A 20,059-nucleotide genomic window follows, 5' to 3' on the forward strand; every position below is an offset into this window, starting at 1 on the left:
GTAGAACTGATGATTCCATCATCCGTGTATGTATCAAGTGACGACAAAATGCAGAGTCGAGCTGCAATGAAATCAGTTGATACCATTTCAACACAATGGACCTGGGGAATCAAGCTATAATTGCAATACGAATAAAAATTGGTGAGTCAGCCCACTTATCAGTGTATAGATAAGTAAGAATGAAACAGGCTCATTCAACGCAATGTGTTGCCACCTAAAATTCAGCAAGTGTAACAAAGATGAATTTCGTACACAATTTAGACTGATACAACTCATACTACTTTACAATCTAAAGCATCAAATACAAAGCTTAGTGATAACATGAAGCAACGAAGCTTTTCCGCCTAAAAGTCACACTTCAAGATGTTACGAGGTTCAGATCCAGTCACTGCACCACAGAAAAATAGCAATCAGAAAATTTGAATTGCCCATGAACATCTCTTAGCAGAAAACATAATGAGGGATATTTAAAATGAAAAAAGAAAATGCATAAAACATATATGGTTTAACATGTGCCCTAGCGTGCGTAAAGGATCAGCAAAAGACAATGGTGAATCTTCCAAACAACGTGAATACAATTGTAAGATGATTTCCAAGCTTTGATAAACAGAACTCCTTGTAAGCCAAATGCCCAGCTTTCTTAATTCTACCTACAATTCAGTACGAGGGAGAAGAGGAAAGTAACAAAAAATGAGCTCCATGTATAATTTTGCAAGTCTTTTTTCCCTCTCCCTCTCCCTCTCTCTCTCCCCCTCTCCCTCTCTTTCTATCTCTCTTATTTTCCATCTAAGGACAATTGAACGAAAAACATCCTGCACTATGCATGATTTATCTGTTCACTAATGTTATATACACTGTCAAGGAAAAGGTTATTGAAAACAAAAACTATTATATCTTAGAAGTTGAAGCTTGTAAATGGTTGTGGTGGAGTCACATCTTGTTATCTTGCAAATAGTGTTTACTTGCCTATTCTTAATGTTACAATGTCTTCTCCTCTTGCATATCCAGGGAACCATTTTTTCTATTCGGCACCTTGGAATTTCTTTTTCTCTTGTAGTATTAGTTCGTTATATTAAGGTTCTATCTTCTAATTATACTCTATTTTTATTAGATATGAGCATGCTATTTAGAACCTCAGCTGACATGTCTAATGTCATATTTTCTACATGTGATAGACCCCTTCTTCAGTCTACTTAAACACTATCTAAGTCTATGACACTGGTTGATCCCTTCACTTCCCATTTTTTCCCCTTGTCTATGTATATACAAACCCCGATTTCAGTAAAGCTGGATGTTGAACCTAAAACCTTGACAATAACTTCTTAGGTCATTACCAACTCAATAACTCGGCACCTTCACTTGTTTTGTTGATACAGGATGGATATCTAGGGGTGTCAATGAGTCGTGTTGAAAAAAACTAAATATTAAAAATATTACATTAATCTAAAGAATTACATGATATAAAAATTGCACAGATTTAGACAATTCAAATGAACACAAACACATGAATAAATGGATATACATTCTAATTTGCAATTGTCGAACTCCTATCCTTTATATGTTGCCAAGTGATGAATATATATGTTTTTACAACCTTGGATGTCCATGGTCTATGGAATCTGATGTTAATCCATTGGGAGTGATTGATCGATGATTTAATAGCCTTCAACATCCTGTAAAGGGCTTAAACATCATCGGTTCAACTGGCCAACAACAAAGAACAAGCATGTCCCTGATTGAGATTTTCGAATACATTGTCCTCATTTAGCCACCATCTAAATAGGACATCCACAGTTCAGCTCAAAGAGATGGCAAAAGAATATGTACTGAGGTAAAGACTTGGGTATATTACCCACGATATGCTTGAGATTTGAGGATTATAACACAAAAGTGGCGCAACTATATGCTTCATTATAGCCATAGTGTAGAGCCTCCACATGACCACAATCCTTCATCATCCTCGCACAATGTTGATTTAGCTCCTACTAAACAGCAAAATATGAAAATAGAAACTAGGAATTTTAGAGAAAGTGAGGATATAAACTGAAAATGAGAGGAGAACAAGGAAGAGATGTGAGAAAAATAAGAGAATGAAGAGATGAGGATATAGGTGGATGGATGGAAGGCATTTATGAGAGTTTTTTAGGAATTTTAATTATTTTGATAATACAATGACTAAAATGCTCTTATTATTTATATTTGGGGTATTTTAGGCAATTTATGGGAAAAGAAGTTAGACGATAGGATTGGTTCTTGTTCAAGACTCATGTTGGACCTAGCCGAGTTAGAGGACCATGCCTAACCCAGCTTGTGGGTCAAGCCTAGCAAGAGTCATCCTAAGCACAACCCAGGTACTAGCCAAATTGAGCTTGGCACACCAACCAACACAATGTGCACAACATGAAGCCAAGCAGTCTCTAGGTATGCCGAGCGAGCATCACGTAATCCTCTCTGTTTGGCAAGTCTTGGGATGTCTATAATCATCATCCTTGCAAAAATGTCGACTTTATTCAGAATCACATATGAAACAACACCAACTGATTTAATGTCATAAAATGCCAGATCAGTTACACTTAAACTACACAATCTAAGATCGGGGAATCTATGTGATTAATATAAGATGAAATTTCTCTACTGCCTGCTATATGCCTACATAATATCTGGAGAGAAAAAAACAACAAAGGTAAGCAAAAGCTCAAAAAATACTGCATCAGCCTTGCATCACTCAGCATACTGCTTGATACTGTATTTGAAAACTAGTTAAATTCAAGGATTATCAAGCCAAGGAATGTTAATATTCTTGAAAGAAACAGCAGTTGCATCGTAAAATTAATCCTAAGGTTAGGTGAAAAATCATAAAAGTTTTACAATATTCTGAAATTAAGGAAAAATAAGTTTAACAATATTCCTAAACTAAGGAAAAATGTCTCCCTTCAAATCAAGGAAAAAGGCAAATTAATGAAACCAAAAAAAAAATCTATAGGTAAGTAAGCAATTTTCAAGAAGATATTCAAGCAAGAAAAAGAGTCAATGAAACATCAATCATTTCCAGAGAGTATACAAAGGTCTTGAAAAGTGTATGCAAGCAGCATGCTTCACTGTATTGCGCATATGCTATGAATGACAGCATGAGTACAAACTTCCCAAGGTACCAATAAGCAAAATAGACTATAATAAACTTCAAAAGTTAAGGAGCAAACTTGTAAAAAATATAAATTATTCAATACAAGCTCTAAACAACACTTCTAATCTCAAATAATTGGCTCTTTAGATTTATATTAAATTGAACAAAAAATAAAATTTTGCATTTAATCTTTTCTCGCACATAGTAGCTTGGTTCAAACTGAAAAATTAGCTTGGTCTAGATGAATAAATTAAAGATCAACCTAATATATGACCACATAAGCACAATATAACCCACATAATCTCTAATTTAATCGTTGTAAAGCATACATAATGAGTCTGCATATGCATATGAGGTCCACATCAACAGTTTTGAAAGAATGACAATAAATTAATGTGCAAGAAAATATTTCTCTAATTTGAACGTACTGAAAAGTTATCATATTTATGCTTTTACAACCATAAGCTGCCAAATTATAATGAATTTCTTCCTAAGTATTCAAAACTTATGGAATTGCATGTAAGCACATCAGTCTTAAAACCAAACAACAAGAATGGTATTTCTGAACTTAAGTGAACAACTAAGGCATGAGTAGTCAAGTTGTAAATCAAGTAAAAAAGGAATGGTATATCAAAAATCAAGTAAAAAGAATGGTACCTGAGGTTGCAAATAGCCCATGCCTTGTGTAAAAGATCCTTGATGACCTATCTACTAATTTCATTTAGGAGTAGTTAAGTTGTATTATAAATGTTAGGGATAAAACACTAAAATTGTAGTTGAATTAGCAGAAAAATGAGGTCAGTATTACCCCTTGAGAGACTGAACCAGGCTGAACTCCACCGTGAGAACTCGTTGTATCTTGCTTGACAGAGTTGTCTCCACCTTTGGCAGACACCTTACTGTCACCCTGTTCAACATACTCAAAAGTATAATGAAAAATAGAAAATCATTGTTTAGCATTTAACAAGCCTTTTATCCCAATGTCTCTAGCACAATACGAGTAAAACGTTAACTAGGAATGAAAGTGCCGAATAACCACCTGATGAGGTCAGTTTCTGAATGTGGCCCACAGGCCTGTCAAGGTATTCCAGGAGTGAGACCCATGATTCTTGTCCTTTACTCAAAAGGCAACCCAAATGAGAAAGACTCATTTGCCCTCTAAAAACTTAGTGTGCCTCTTGTTGGAACCTTAAGTGAGGAGCTGAAAACCTATGTTGTTCTCACATAATTGTCATGAGGCCAATTAGTGAACATCTGCCCATGTCATGTGGGCTTTCACAGATTTGACGAGGTATTAACTGCTTTAGCAGTGAGCAACTCAAAATTTACTTGTTTCCAACAGCTGATTTGAAAGATGAAAATATCTTTGAGCTTCATCCAAGGCTAAATACTTGAGAGGTATTGACACACTTTGTTTTGTTTATAATTTGTCTGCTAAATATTATGTTCCCAATTTAAGAGAAAATGCGTATATGCTTGCATCCATTAAGCATCATCCCAGGCTGTCTTTATAAAGCATCCACCTTCTAAAGGCAACCTTATTGACAAAAAGGGAAAAGGGAAAAAAAATCTGTTTTCTTTTGTGATTAAATTTTTAGGATTGATAAAATAGCACATTTCCTCAACCATGTGAAAATTTGTATTGATTACCTAAACCAAAATAATAATATAAGCCTATTTAAGCAGTAGCATAGGCTAAAAGCTCTCCCGGCTTTCAATATCTGGAACAGAGATAAGAATAGACAGCACCAATGAATTATTTAAGGAACTAAAAAGAAGGCTCCTTACCTCCATCTGGACCAGCATTAGCCGCAGCAGAGTACATGAAGAAGAAACAGGGAAAAACGTCATTTTGCTATCATTATATTCTGAAGCGTAGCATTTCAGACTCGGTCTGAGTTATCAAGTGGACAACAATGAAAGAGGGAGAAGCTGACCTCTCTGTACTTCTGCAAATACAATTTCAGTGGCTCAATATAATCCTCGAATCCCAGCGTGGCCATCGCCCAGAGCAGATCGTCGCCATTAATGGTCTTCCTTTTCTCCCTCTGGCATTTGTCACTAGCCCTACAGCGCAAAGCATCCGAACATCCTGACCTCTTAGCTTACTTAGCCGACAATAAGAGTAATAAAAAGGCGAAATTAAGAGGCGGGCTCGAACTCGCTGGTGACGAAGCTGATGAATTCAGAGACGCACTCCTGGATGATCTCCTTAGCGTCCTTGGCGATCTTGGCGTTGGCAGGAAGCGCCTTTTTCATGATCCTGCTGATGTTAGCGATGGGGAGAAAGCGGTCCTGCTCCCGGACACTGGATCGGGGGCTCTGGTCGCCGCCGCTCTCGTGACTACCGCCGCCACCGGCCCCGCCGGTAGGACTTGCCGGGACTTCCGACATGGGCGCGATACTGCGCGAGCCATGGCCGAGGCCGAGAATCAAAGCCACAGTCAAAGTACGAAACCCTAGATCGGAGGAAAAGGGAGGAAGATGATACCTGAGAAAAAGAGGGAAAGAGAGGGAGGGAGGATTTTGTAATCGAGGCGCGCCTAGGGAGGGAGAAGAGGAGGAGCAGGCGGCGGCGGCGATGGGCTGTGGGAGGGGGGAAGAGAGGAGATCGGACGCTGGAGAGTAGGCGGCGGAGGAGACGACTGGGATCGGAGCTCGAATACGATAATTGGGTATCTGCACCGTCCGTCGCCCCTACTTTAACGTGACATAGGACGGGCCCCACCCTCCCCACTCAAAGCGGATAGTAGAAAGCGTAATTTACTTATCTAATTTCTTCTTTTTTAAAAAAAATAATAATAATAAATAAATGAATTTTATTTTACAATACGCACTTCACCTTTAAAATCATATTTTCATTTATCAAAATGCTCCTGAAAAATCTGGAAAATTACCATTTTGCTTTAAACTATTTTAAGGATTCAAAAGTTACCTGATCATAATCATTAAAATAAGAATTTATTTTCTATTTTTTGAAAAAAGAATAAATTGAATTCCGCTTCGCTTATGGACTATAAATTGGAATTATTTGATTTGGGACGCCAAAAATAAAAAATAATAATAACAAAATAACAGTGAAAATGTTTGCAAAAATTGAATTGTTTTTTCTATCTATAATATATTATAAAAGTTCACTATTTTTTTAAATTTTTTTTTTCAACCGTCGAAAATTGAAATCGAAGTTAACAAACTTAGGGGGCATTTGGTTTACGTTTTCCACGCTGTTTTTTGTTTTCATTTTCTGAGAAAATGGAAAACAAGTTTGGTTTGCGTTTTCCACGTTCATTTTTAAGAAAATGAGAGATCGTTTTCTAAGAAAACGAAAAACGTGGAAAAATCATTTTCTAAAAAATGAAAAACGTGCATTTTTCAGAAAATGAAAATGAAAATGAAAATGAAAATGGGACAAACTAAACACACCTTTATCTTCCTCTTTGTTAAAAAAAAAAAAAAAAGTCTGCCAAATCTTTTCCAACGGTATCTACCTCTAAGGCGGTAAATCGGTAAATGAATCAAGTTAAATTAAACTTTAGAATGTTAAACTTATTTGATAAGGTAATTATCTAAGCTAAACTAAGCCCAGTTAAAAATGATTCAAGTCTTTGAAATGATTATTCAAGTTTAGCTTGATTTATTTTTTATATAAACTTAAGCTTATTTGAAGTATGACTTAGTTTGGTTCGTTTAAATGTTATCGAATTTTTAATTCAAGTTTAATTGAATTTGGTTCATTTAGATATTATCGAAAGCTTGTTTGATTATTTAAAATTTTTAGTTGTTTAATTGGTTATTAAATTTGATAATTAAAACTTATTTATTTATTTTATTATTTATTTAGTATATTGAAAAGAGTTTTATTAATTAATATCATGAACATTATTTATAAACGTTGTTCGTTAATATTGTTCATGAATATTATCAAACTGAACACATATTGTTCAAGCTTATTTATTTAGTTCGACAAGCTGTCTAAATTTATTTATTTAATTAATCTTGTGTATATTCAACGAACATAAATAAACTCTTATCAAGTCGAACAACAAACTTGTTCATGAACGTTTAATTCATTTATAGCCATAGCTATAAGCGAGGGCACGAGTTAGCTTATAATCGCCTCAATCGTGATCTCACTGGACATAGAGTTTGCTCAAAAAGACATCAATTTACGTTTATCGTATTCATCCTCCTCTCAAATAAATTAAATGGATTAAATTAAAATTTTATTAATTCATTTAAAAAATGGACATAAATAAGTTGCAAGATGCGACATGCTCGAGTTGCCCCGCAAGTTGAGAAGAAAATGGGGGGAAAAAAAATCAAAATAGAAATAGACCTTTAAGAAGTTTTTTTACGAAATTATTAAATTTAATGATTTATAAGAATTTTTTTATATTTTTGGATAAATTAACTTGTCTAAATTTCTAATCCACAATCTACCTTAAGTAGATTGAAGATTTCCTAATCCGTCAGATAGCGGCCAGCCCATCCCATCAGACTTCATAGTCCGTCAGTATAACGGGCCAGCCCATCCCATCAGATGACAGGCTGTTAACGGGTCGAGAGCTCTGCCTCTACTTGCACGCGCCCGCAAGATATTCAAGGCTAACTTTTCTCCTTTTCCTCCCTCAATCCAAACGAAGCAAGTTAAGGCATGTGAATCATCGTGTTGTGCAAGACATTCTGAAGATATAATCTAATTCGTCCAATTGATAAAGAGACACGGGGACAAAAAAATTTAAGGACAGAGGATCCGAACTCTTTATCTACCTATCAACTTCTCCCATTGCAAACGCTTGGACAAATAATTTCGATCGATTTCGTCATTCCAATCCATCGCATCGCTTTGTTGGAATGTTAACGGCGTGGCCATTGCTTCGTTGGAATATTAACGGTGTGGCCTTTTGCTAAGGAATTAATAATTTTACTTTTCTCATGTTCTAGACGGCGAGTATGAACGCCAATTTCTTTACAGAATTCTCGCGACGTCACCAACAAACCGTAAACCAGACGGCCCAATCAGATAACTCTTAAATTCTCTCGTTCACACCAGTTACCACGATCCGTGAATTCCTTCGTCGATATTATTTAGTCGTCAAGGTTCTGTGTGCGTACAGTTAATGCGCACCTTCATTGGCATGTCCCTGAGGGAAGACCCGACGACGTAGACTCGATCGACGACTCGAGAATCAATCATGCACGAGCAGAGATATAGGCAGCAGTTCTAGAATGCATGCAGCTGTCGAAGGGGGCGGAAAAAGTGGCCGGGTTTATTTGTCGTCGTCCAAATACCCAGTCGCTATATGTATCGCTGGTTTCAGGTTGTGTTCAAATCGATCTTCTCTCTAGTGATGGATGTTCGGGGAAGGGTTCGGTTCTTCACTGTGCTGGTGTTTCTGGTTTCCGTCCATGTCCATGGCTGCGGGAACGCAGAGGCGAGGACACTGCCGTCGGGAAAGGAAGAAAGTAAGGGAGCGCATTGGCCTGTGATGTGTTTTTTTATTTTTATTAGCTTTCGGTTGTTGATTGGATCGATTTTGGATTGTTGCAGGGAATATCAGAGTGTTGGAGTCGCTGGGAATGTCGTGCAGGTGCTGCGACGGGGCGAGAGGTGAATGCCGGAGCGATTGGGAATCGCCTTGTGCCAAAGTAGAGTGCCATCCTTTCAAATACTTGTGATTTTTTTCAGGCGAATTTTAAATCTTCTGTATATTCTGGCAATAGTACTGCTGATCATTCCTTTTCACCGGATTCACGCTGAATCGCTTGATGATCTCTGAATATATTTAATCTTCGATTCTAAATGATTGACGAAGTAATCATTGCGTACGAGGAGATAAAACACAAAGGCAATAAAATAAATAATTTATTATTTTGGTAATTTTTATACTATTAAGTAAAAGAATTTATCCTCGATAATCAAAGAGGATCCTCTTATATATTTTTTATAGATTAAGGGATTATTTTCTGGTTCATCTTTCCACTCAAATTATATTTTAGGTCAGAATAGATGGCCGAAGATCACCAAAGGTTGTCAGGTTTCAAATGAGAATGACCTCTAGAGATTATTCATCCATATCCAAATTATAATTTTAATAGAAAAATCAATCATAATTAATTATGATCGAATTATGATTACAATCTGATTGTAATTATAATATCAAAAAAAAAAACGTACCATATCAACGGGCATTTCTCTGCCTAATATATTGGATAATTGCTGGAGAGGCGTGCATCCGACAAGATGCTAGAAAAAAAATCGAATATTGCTGGTGGAGGTGGTGCCTTATCATTCAACAAAAGCAGCTGTGGCGTGGGAATAAAACAATTTATAAATGCAGATGAAACGAGACAGGCAGGGCCTACACGGAGATCATTATCAATCTAGAAGCGTCAAGAAAAAACTAATTAATTAATTAGTTAGCACAATCAAAGTTGCTCTCTTTCACTGAGCCATACGGTTTATCAACATTTGGATGACTGCGTTTCTGCACCAACTAATTACTTCACAGTTTGGACGGATGCATTGATAATAATGACATCTTCTACACATCAGCCTAAAGAATTAGTACAAACAATTGGAACTGCATGATCTAGGATGTTTAAGGACTTACTCCATCATCACCCTTCCTTTGGAACGAGGACTGGCCTCGTCTATTGTGGAGCACATCGATGTACGTACGTAGACGATAGCGGTCTGAATTGGTGGGCGAAAACGGTGGGCTGAGCGCTAGAGTTGGAGCTTCCACTAGAAGAAAACACAACAAGCTTACTGCTTTTGAATACTGACATGATGCCCTCTCCATGTTCCCCATCATCTCATCAACCTGGTCGTTTTAAGAGGGCAATGGTTTAGTGTTAGAAGATAGGATAAAAGTGATTCTGCTTCAGTATTTTCATTGAGGTGTCCTCAGAAAACAGGCCTCACGAAAAGTTAAAACTTCACTATATCGACAAAAGTTCAATGCAATTATTAGAGAGATCACCAGAGGTAAGATATTTTACTTACACCACCCTGTCTGCCCAATGTAAGGGCCGATTGGAATATTATCTCAATTGCATCCGGCAGTTCAGTAGGTACTGCGTGATCGTGAATTTAAGCATCAGAAACAGCATTTCACATTTCCATTTAAATATGAATCACGAAAAAATTTCTCAATTGTAGTATTGTACCAGTCTTCTGTTTGATGTCTAAAGCAAGTTCCTCGGCATACTCAACGCCAAGGAGGAAATTCCTCTCGATCTCAGAACAAACTGAATTTGACACTTGAGAGTCTATGCAATTCAAATATTCAGCAGTGTTGGGAATGCAGGTCTTTAGGCTTTTTAGTTCTCGAAATGGACTGACATCTGGTGTGGATGAAGCCTCTGCATGGCAAATGTGCAGTGTTTGCTTCCAGATAGCAAGAACCAATAGCTGGACTGAGAATGCTTCATGTTGTTGACCATTTGCAATCTTTAGGTAGGATCAGCAAAATGCAAAACAGAAAGATAGCAAGTTAATCCACACATCTGAGTAAAAAAAAAATAGGGAAAAAACAACAAAATTACAGCAGAACAGTCTAGGATGAAGGAAGCAGGTAAACAAAAATACAGCATAAGTTGCAATATTGTGGGAGTATCAGATGAGACATAGGAGAACCATGTCAATGTTTTAGTAATTCCCATAGACACGTTCCCGTGTTTTTGCAAAAGTGAATTGAAGTCAAGAGAAACCTAAAAAGGCTGTATCTTATACTGAAATAGAACAAGATTTTTTGCTCATAAAGTGGTTCTCTGGTAAACATCGCTCTCTTTTTTAGAAAAATGTAAATCATCATAATTGTTCTTCAGTAGAAAACAGGAGCAGCAGAATATAAGAAGACAGTTCTAGATTGCTTGGTTCAATGGAATAACTATTTCCAATGGAATCAGTATTTTGGTTAAAAAGTAACTTGGAATACCAATTCCCATGCAATTACAATTCCCCATGGAGGTATTTTTGGTAAGGCAATTGCAATCTGAAGCCTTCACTAAAATAACTCCATGAACTCTTTTAGGAATTAAGATTATTAGGGGTATCCTAGGGTAATTGCCTTTTATTTTATTCCATGAACTAAAGAATACATATTTCTATTCGACGCCCTGTCAACCCAGTTCCATGAACTAATCATAGCATTACTCTTTTAATTTTTTAACAGTAGTAACTAAAGCCTTCACTGAAATAACTCCATGTACCAGCTGGGAACCAAAATTGGGTGGGCATAGTAGAGCATGACTTGTACTACCCACTACCCAGTATGACTGTAAAAAGGTAACCATAGATAAACCAAAGTTGTTGTCACTGATGCATGATAAATCCAGCGTACTACCCAGAATGTTAAAATATATATTCTATTTCCAATCATTCATAAACAAAAAGATAACTATCAGTGACAAGAATCAATGTCCTTCCTTGGACAAATTCAGAATGATTTGAAGAAATCTAATCATTCAAAAAGATTATGCTCCTGAACAAGAATGAAAACGAGCTGACAATTTCAAAAAATTACCTTTTCTTTAACAATGTCTGTTATGACAGATGCAAACTGCTGCAATGATCTAATCCTCACCATGGAATGACCCAATGGCTGCTCTATAGCATCGATCACGTCCATGGAACCCTGTGAAGTTAATGATGCAGAACCACTTCCCGGGGTTCCAATGGCATGGCTATTACCACCTGCTGCACCAATTATTGGCACTGGTGCACTTAGTCCATTAACTTTAGAAGGTGCAACGGGTGAATTTTCTGATTTGCGAGGTGAATTGCTTGGACTGGGGCTTACTGAATTGGGTGACATATCCAACGGGGGTCTAGGAACAATCACGTAATCTTGATCAACAAATTCCAAGGAATCCACAACTGCAGAATCTAATATGACAGATTAGCAGTAGATCTAAATATTAAATAGTAAGCAAGTGTGAAATTAGATGAGACCATTGGAGTAATTAGAAGGCTTCTGTTCTTTAGCAGTTCGTGGAGGAGACATGCTAAAATCATGTGTCTGACCCCTACATCTGGAAGGAACAGCAACATCTTTTAATGGACTACAAGATAGATTTTTATGTTCGGAACCAATAGTAAACCCAGTAGTACGTCTCACTGAACCCGTGTTCTGGGGATCAGGAATACTTGTTTCCTGCACATTAGTTTCCTCATCTAAAGGGAAAGGCAGACTGTCATCATGTGAAATTTCTCCTGATAACCTCTTTTGACTACATTCAAGTGTAATGTCATCTCTTATTTCAGATTTAATCCTGCAAATGTACAATATCAATTTCTCTGATGGCACTTGGTGATCATTGAAGAATATGCACTACTGTATCACCTTGCTGTGTCAATGGTTGGTTGCTCCGAAAGAAATTGATGATTGAAGAACTCCTCAAATGTCAATCGTTCAACTGGAATGAACTGTCATATTATCAAAAACTGGAACCATATAACAAGATTCTGACCCCAAAAAAAAGTACGATGACAACTTGTTAAATGATGAAGTGATCAGTATCCAGAAAATTCAGTTAAAAACTTGATTTGTGCTTTTGGTAACCTAAGAACTGCACCTGTATTGAATCCTTATTTGAGGCTCTCTGCAATATACTGAGAGGATTCAAATGGCACTTTGTTCCGTTGCCAATTAAATTTGATTAGGTCATTAATTGGGAAAAATAATGCAACAGCTATTCCAATAAAGAGACACATATTACATTGTATATATAGGACACTATAAAACCCAGAACTTAAAATATTCAACTTAGGATGACTCAATCATTAAAATGCACCTCATAATAAATGTGTGTTGCCTTTATGATGTTTGCCCAATCCTATAAATGTACTTCATAATAGACTAAAGCATTGGAACACCTGAGCAAAATTAAGCTGAATTCATTCACAAAAAGAAAAATCCTAAAAGATGATGTCTTGTATAACACAGCCAGTAAGTTCTAAAAGAAGAGAAGCTAATGCAAGATTCAGGCAAGCAGTTAAGGGCGGCGACTTATGCTGATCTAGTAAACTAAAGAAAGTCAATCTGGTTTGCCAGCTCGCTAATAGTCCTTATCTGAGGAATGAGAATAATGAACATTGCAAGACTAGTCATGTTGCCAAGACATTATCACTCGGCCCATTCTTTCCGTCTATCCTTAGCTCTACTAGGCCCTACCATTGTATTATGGATATCTACATGGAAAAACACTATACCGCAATATGAACGCACAGAGAAGCTCTATGAGATACCTATTCAAACCCTATGAGAGCCCCAGCCCTTGATCTAGCTCTGTTATCATTACACCTCCCGTCAGAGGGCCAATACATGACAAGGATATCTATCTTTCCTGGTCATATCAAACTAGTAATTTCATCCTTAGATATCTCACTGAGCAGGCATTTGCACAAGATGTGCAATCATTAAAGCAATATGGAAGGAATTAGGAATAGAAAATACAAAAATCAACTATTACAAATGAACAAGCCCTGAAGTGAGTTCTATTGAAGTCTATCAAGATAAGAGTTTTTCTTAGAAAAAAAATTCCTTTCTTTTCAATTTTTAAGTATTCATGAACTTCCCTATTTGATTCCATAAAATTAAAGAAACAAGTAATACGGTCCTTCCATCCATCAAATAATATTCTGCATTTACCCTTGCAAATAGAAGCAAAAATTTTGACCCATCTGTAGGGTACAAAAATGTGTGGGCAAGTAATTTATGAAATGAAAACAAGCAGAGCATACCCGCATTTCGGCGCAACAATTTTTGGCACAAATCAACACATTCACCACTCAAATTACAGTCCAAAGGGAAACAGAACTCATTTGTTTTGAGTATATTCTGAAGCAACTGTATAAGAAAGGCTTTTGTTATTGAAGAAGCCAATTTCTTGCATATAAAAGCGCCAGAAGAAATGTATAGGCCTACCTGTATTTGACTATTCCCAGTAAAAGGTGTTCTTCCAGTCACAAGTTGGTAGAGAATAATGCCAACACTCCAAAGATCTGCCTATTAGTTAAGTAGAATGGCATCATACAAGATTGCTCCAAATATGCATGGTAATTATAATGTGATAAGCCTTATTAACTCAAACCTTTGCATCATACTTCTGAAACTGCATTACTTCTGGAGCCATGTAAAGAGGAGAACCGCAAAGAGTCTCAGCAAGGCCACGAGGTGCTAGAGATCTGCCAAATGAGTTAAGAAGAAAGTTAGAAACAAGCACCATATCACAATATTTTCCTCAACAAAATCCAACAAGAAACTGAAATATGAAAAAGACTATTAGGGGGAAAAAAGCAAGTGAAAAATATTTCATAAAAAAATCATAAATTTTCATAGGACAATAAAATAATAATAAGTACAATGAATAAATGATGAAAATTTTATGCAGGTTAAGCTCCTTTTCATAACTCTAGAAGGATGAAGCCCAAATGACAAATAAGAAGCCGATAAATTTTCAAACTCGGCAAATCCAACATAATCTCATTAAGACAGACAACTTCAAGGAGGTTGTATTAAAGAAGGGCTCAAAAGTCTATACACAAATGTGATCGATAGACATAGATAAACTATTAACATAATAAAATTTCTCTTTAAGAATTACTATAGTTTTTTGCTCCTGTCTTCTACCTCATTATCCTTTTCTTTTAACATACTATATATACTCTTTCATTCACTTCCTTGAAGGACAGCTGCCACTCTAAAAAAGGGTGCTTGATAGAAGAAAGGTTTCAATAAAACTGACAATGCAAGTGTCAAGCATGAACGGGAACAACCGAAGGTTGCATTAGACATCCAACGTTAAAGTTTTCAAAAACCTATCACATTGAATCTTAACCTTATTTCCATTGAGGGATAAAAATTGGGGCAATCACAGCTTCGTGAGGCAAAATATATAGGTATATGAGAAGCATAGTTGACACAAACTTAGAGAAATAAGGCATCTAGCAGAGGTGCTCCACTATCAGATAAAAAAACCTATATATTCTTATATGTCAATGTCAGCTGGAGAATGGCACGATTAATTTCATACTTCACTAAGTGAAACAAAGAGTAAGATTGGCATAATCTCTTTCAGGGTATGAATGATATGGTATTGATACCAAACACTGGATATTTTCACTGTGAGAAACAACCATTTGCAGAAAAACTGAGAAAATCCTTGGATAAAGATATTCTCGATCAGAGCATATAGAACAAAGAACCTAGATTAATACATTTTGCAAACATAACTACTACTACAACAACAACCAAGACTTATCCCACTAGGTAGGGTCGGCTATTTTGCAAACATTACTGCAGAATAAAATTAAAAATCAACACAAAATTCAATCAATAGAAAAGGGCACATTCACTACTGTAAAGACCAAAGATCCATGGTTAACATGCTGAGGAAGTTAACAACATAACCAACCAATCAGAGATAAATATCTTAGGAAGAAAGATTTACAAGTACAGTTAATATACCATACTAGATGGCTAATTATCCAACAACAATATACAAATATAATATCTATTCAGTACTTGCAACACAAGGATATGTTGTTACTATAACGAGGCATTAGACTACATCTAGAAATCATGTTTTTTAAGAATAAATAAATATTAATATAGTACAGGAATCATTTGATCATCAGATGTAGAAAACTCACCGTGCAAAGCCAAAGTCAGCTATTTTCAAGACAGAATTTTCTTCATATGTTGAGAGGAGAAGATTCTAACAAAAATGGAGGAAACTATTAAAAAAGTAATCAGAGCAGATTATTTTACTAAGAAATTTATAATTATTTTAACTAGGCAAAGCAAGTTCATGAGGTCTATAAGCTACAAAAGGTATGACTAGTTATTAGTTTTCACATCATAACTAGTTCATCTTTTTGTTTAGATCTTGAAATACCAAACACAAGAGGCTAGCGATTCTAGGTTTCGGATTTATGATTCGAATTTTATGTTTCTTTTGTTTTTCAAACTTGTGATTCGATTGTTCTTATTGGTTAAACCTAGGGTTACTATAAGGAGATTAAATATTGAATTTCGTTGAAAGGCTTTGTCTAGGAAGTGGTGGATAATCTCATACCCAAGAAGGCCTAGTGCCTCGCCATATTTAACCTGGAAGCCGATCTCTGAAATAAATATTTAATCAAATTTGTAGCATAGGTTGATTTAGATTAATAATGTTAAGCATCATTTGCGATCCAAGTCTAAACCTCTAAAAATAGATAAGTTGAATTTGGAATCAATAATGTTAAGTTCTGTTTGCGATTCCAAATTTAATTTCTAAAGAACACAATAGGTTGTTAGGAAAGGTTCAGGACTTGTACAAAATTTTTGTACAGGGGAATCGGTACGATATTCCGAGTAGCAACCAACAATAAGTGCATGTATGTCTTTTGGATGCAGGGAAAATATGAATAAACAACACAAGTATTCTAGACTCTTGAGTCGATCATCTAAGTTAAAAGTCGAGATGAGACTATAAATTCTTGTCTACGCATTACAACCGTTGAGCGATGACGTTAAACCCCAGTCTTCACCAACCGTCGAGCGACGACGTTAAACCCTAGTCTTCACCGACTGTTGAGTGGTGACATTAAACTCCAGTCTTCACCAACCGTCAAGCGGCGACGTTAAACCCAATCTTCACCGACCGTCGAGCGACGACGTTAAACCCCAGTCTTCACCGACTATCGAGCGGCGACGTTAAACCCCAATCGTCATCAGCGGTCGAGCGGCGACCTTAAATCCTTATCGTCATCAACGGTCGAGCGATGACCTTAAACCCTGATCTTCGTCAACGGTCGAGCGGTGACCTTAAACCCTTGTCGTCATTAGTGGTCGAGTGACGACCTTAAATCCTGGTCTTTGTCAAGGTCGAGCGGCAATCTTAAATCCAAGTCTGCGTCTTCAACAGCCGAGCGACGGCTATAAACCTGAGACCAACGAAAAATAACTTACCCAGGCGAGTAGTACAACGCTGATCGGTGGGCCATGGAGCCACACATCCTAAGTTTTTCGCTAGGCGAAATGGGAAGCAGTTCGTAGTCCTACTTGACCCTGAGCGACAACATAAGGACAAACAAAGGAAAATAAAGCAAAGAAGCGTCGAACCGCGCAACGCAAAGGAGTGACATTAAATAAAAAGGTTCGTCGAATGGGCGATCATTCATTAACACGTAAAAATTACAAGTTCTAGAAAGGCAATACAAAATGAGGCAAAACTTGCACGAGCAGATTCACTTAAGATAATCCAAAACATTGTCGGGTAGAAACTCGATCATCTTATCCCAGCTGATGATCTTGTTTGTCAGAGCGGTTGGAATTCACCCACCATCCTTCAGTTGGTTAAGCATCCCATCGATCACGAGGTTGAAAATACGGAGCACTCGATCGGTGACCTTGTCGTTAAAGGTGTCCAAGCGGAGGTAGGCCTGCTTCATGAGCTCAAGGAGTTTTTGATTTCCAAGTCTTCAATAGCTTGGAGCTTCTTAGTGTTGGCCGAGTGGATCTTAGACTCGAAGGAGTTGGCCTGTTTATTAAGCTGGGTCAATTGCGTAGCCTGCCCGACGCTTTTGCCCTTCTCTACCGCCAGCAGCTCGGAGCTCTTCTTCATATCGACTTTTAGTTGGGTCATTTCGATGCTCATCTGCTCCAAGCGCGCCTGCGAAGTCACCTCCTGTCCGCTCAGGGAGCGCAGCTGCTGGACTTTATGTTCCAGGTACACGAACCTGTGACACGTGACTAGGATCTCTACCCAGTACTGCAAAGATAATAAAATTGTATGAGTTGAATGGATGTAAAGAAGAAAAGAAAGGTACAGCGTATATACCCCAGTGGACATCTGGGTATGACTGGTTGCAAGCTCCCTCGGAGAGATGACCACCGCATGAGCTCGAGCATCGACCCATATCTGTGCGAGCGACTCTTGAATTCTGATATGATGCTCGGGAGTGAGGAACGTTGGGTCATCCGCGTTGAGACACTCGTCCATCGGTAGATGCATGATTGTCGTTATTTGCCTCTGGCTGCTCGGGCCAGAGGGGTCTGAAGTCGCCCTGCCAGAAGGTCGGGACGTTGGAACTGGTTGGATGCGGGACACCTGCGCCGCTGGCAATGGTGAGGGCATGAATGCGATCGACGGTGCATAGATCGTCCCTTGAGGCAGCCCAGATAGCGATGGTGTCCGATCGAATGATATAGACGCAGGGAGTTCCATGATTCCCTGCTCGAGAGGCAGAAGCGAGGTCTCACCCCACTCGGAGGAGGGTCGAGAGACGACCGTTGTTGGGGTCTACAAGGCAGAGGTTATAGATCAGGAGGACCCCTCCGCTCAGCTTCTCTTCCGTAGTCGTAGGGGATCGTTGGAGGTGGCTGACTCCGAAGCGACCGTGATCGATATCATTGACGCCCGCTCAAGCGGGAGGTCAACAGTAGTTGCAGCTCCACTAGCTATTACCTGGCTAGCCCCCCCCTCCACTCCCCAGCACTTGTGTTCCCTCATCGTCGCCGAGCTGATCCTTGTGGGAGTCGACCGACTGTAAGCCGCAACCCTCTAGCTTGGCCACGACCGCAACGTTGATCTCTGTGCTCGTGAGCTTGTAGTTTTAAGCCAAACACGCTCGCAATATGATTCGAGCTACACAAAAGGAGGAAAAATCAGTTAAATTCAAAGGTTGGGAGAAGAAAGAGCATACCTAGGCTGGACGGAAGCTTCGTGCGGATTGGGCTCAAGCTAAACACGTAGAGGACGACCTCTAGCAGCAACTTATGGATGTGGTACTTCTGACCGACCAAGCTTGAAGCTGCATGGAGGTAGTCCGATCGATTTTTGTACTTCTTGAGTTCTGGAGGGTTCAACACTTCTAGTTGCCAGTTGGTCAAGAAAATCTGGCTGCTTGGGAAGGTGAACGAAGAAGAAGTAGTCTCTCCAATACTTATTGGAGGACAACATCTTATCAAAGAAAACTAAGTCCACTCGGGCTTGGAAGAGAAAAGTGTTGGACCGTGAGATTCGATAGAGGGGGAGTGAATATCGATAAACAAAATCGTTCGAGTATAAATGCAGTGGAAATAAAAGGACAATGCTAACACAAGCTGGTTTTACTTGGTTCAGAGCCTGTGTCGACTCCTACTCCAAGGCCTGCACACAAGGGTGCTTTCGGTGGGCAATCACTAGCAGTTCAAAAATTGTTACAAATTAAAGTACAGGAATGCTAACAGAAATAAAGCAAATACCGACAAGAATTTAACTAAAAAGGGAAGGAGTGTGTTGTCGGAGCTTTGTTAGCGTCGCAGGAGCGTAGAGCAGCAGAGCAAGCAGTAGAAGACTTTCTTTCAGTTGTTGTTTTGAATCTCCCCTCTGACCCTCCTTTTATATGAGGCTCGGGGCGCCCCGGATCCCTTCCGGGCGCCCTGGTGAGACGTGGCAGGTCCAACCAATGAGCTCCACGTGGCGACGCACGATCTGGATAAATTTCATCTCCCGGGCGCCCGGATCACCTTTCTCCAGAAGACAGCTTTCCTGCAAGACAAGGTTAGTCCGAGGCAAATAGATAAGGTATATCCTGCAAAACAAAGTGTTAGCACAGTTTATAGGTTTAATATAAAAAGTATGACTTAGATTCCGTCTTTCCGAGACCGGAATCTAGTCATGATCTCGACAGATATCCGAATGGATCTGCCGGATCGACGCTAATGTTCCTTCTGGAATGTTCTCACAATACCCTCCGACGACTTACCTTACTTATCCGCTGACGTCCGGTTAGTCCTTCTCGACCCGCACTTCTCGCCAAGCTCGATCAGCCCGTCGACCCACTGGACTTCACGCCACTATCCGGCCAGCCCGACGACCTAGCGGACTTCTCGCCAAGCGCTCGGCCACCACGACTTTGACTTCGTGCTGCACATCCCCAGCCCGTCGACTGCCGAC

The 20,059-nt window shown here is 38.5% G+C and overlaps 2 protein-coding genes and 1 long non-coding RNA gene across 7 annotated transcripts; 1 reads left to right on the forward strand and 2 right to left on the reverse strand.

Moving 5' to 3' along the window:
- Positions 1 to 172: 172 nt before the first annotated feature.
- LOC122035498 (nuclear transcription factor Y subunit B-3-like) lies at positions 173 to 5,820 on the reverse strand. Of its 3 annotated transcripts, none has more exons than XR_006127051.1 (7): positions 5,616 to 5,820; positions 5,286 to 5,528; positions 5,062 to 5,191; positions 4,913 to 4,918; positions 3,933 to 4,031; positions 1,853 to 3,832; positions 173 to 1,775 (listed from the first exon to the last, which is right to left on the reverse strand). XR_006127051.1 is itself a non-coding variant. In XM_042594813.1 (7 exons), exons 2-7 carry the CDS (start codon positions 5,516 to 5,518, stop codon positions 386 to 388), a joined length of 522 nt encoding a protein of 173 aa, XP_042450747.1. In that variant the 5' UTR covers positions 5,519 to 5,528; positions 5,616 to 5,819; the 3' UTR covers positions 173 to 385. The 3 variants fall into 3 exon arrangements, 1 of the variants encoding a protein (XP_042450747.1); XR_006127067.1 differs by having other exon boundaries at positions 173 to 388; positions 3,782 to 3,835; positions 5,616 to 5,819; XM_042594813.1 differs by having other exon boundaries at positions 173 to 388; positions 3,782 to 3,832; positions 5,616 to 5,819.
- A 2,231-nt stretch (positions 5,821 to 8,051) lies between these two features.
- On the forward strand, positions 8,052 to 8,879 carry LOC122010302. Its single transcript, XR_006119840.1, has 2 exons — positions 8,052 to 8,590; positions 8,676 to 8,879. It is a non-coding gene; the product is annotated as an uncharacterized LOC122010302 (long non-coding RNA).
- A 621-nt stretch (positions 8,880 to 9,500) lies between these two features.
- On the reverse strand, positions 9,501 to 15,933 carry LOC122035524 (serine/threonine-protein kinase ATG1c-like). Of its 3 annotated transcripts, none has more exons than XM_042594815.1 (10): positions 15,786 to 15,933; positions 14,225 to 14,318; positions 14,059 to 14,139; positions 13,875 to 13,980; positions 12,475 to 12,547; positions 12,084 to 12,403; positions 11,656 to 12,008; positions 10,298 to 10,580; positions 10,134 to 10,204; positions 9,501 to 9,951 (listed from the first exon to the last, which is right to left on the reverse strand). In XM_042594815.1, the coding sequence occupies exons 2-10, from the start codon at positions 14,264 to 14,266 to the stop codon at positions 9,727 to 9,729; spliced, it is 1,554 nt and encodes a 517-aa protein (XP_042450749.1). In that variant the 5' UTR covers positions 14,267 to 14,318; positions 15,786 to 15,933; the 3' UTR covers positions 9,501 to 9,726. The 3 variants fall into 3 exon arrangements, with proteins under 3 accessions (XP_042450749.1, XP_042450748.1, XP_042450750.1); XM_042594814.1 differs by having other exon boundaries at positions 11,656 to 12,017; XM_042594816.1 differs by having other exon boundaries at positions 11,656 to 12,017; positions 12,475 to 12,557; positions 14,059 to 14,135; positions 15,786 to 15,918.
- Between the last annotated feature and the right edge of the window lie 4,126 nt (positions 15,934 to 20,059).

The sequence above is a fragment of the Zingiber officinale genome, chromosome 1A (assembly GCF_018446385.1).
Source record: "Zingiber officinale cultivar Zhangliang chromosome 1A, Zo_v1.1, whole genome shotgun sequence".
Lineage (NCBI taxonomy): Eukaryota > Viridiplantae > Streptophyta > Magnoliopsida > Zingiberales > Zingiberaceae > Zingiber > Zingiber officinale.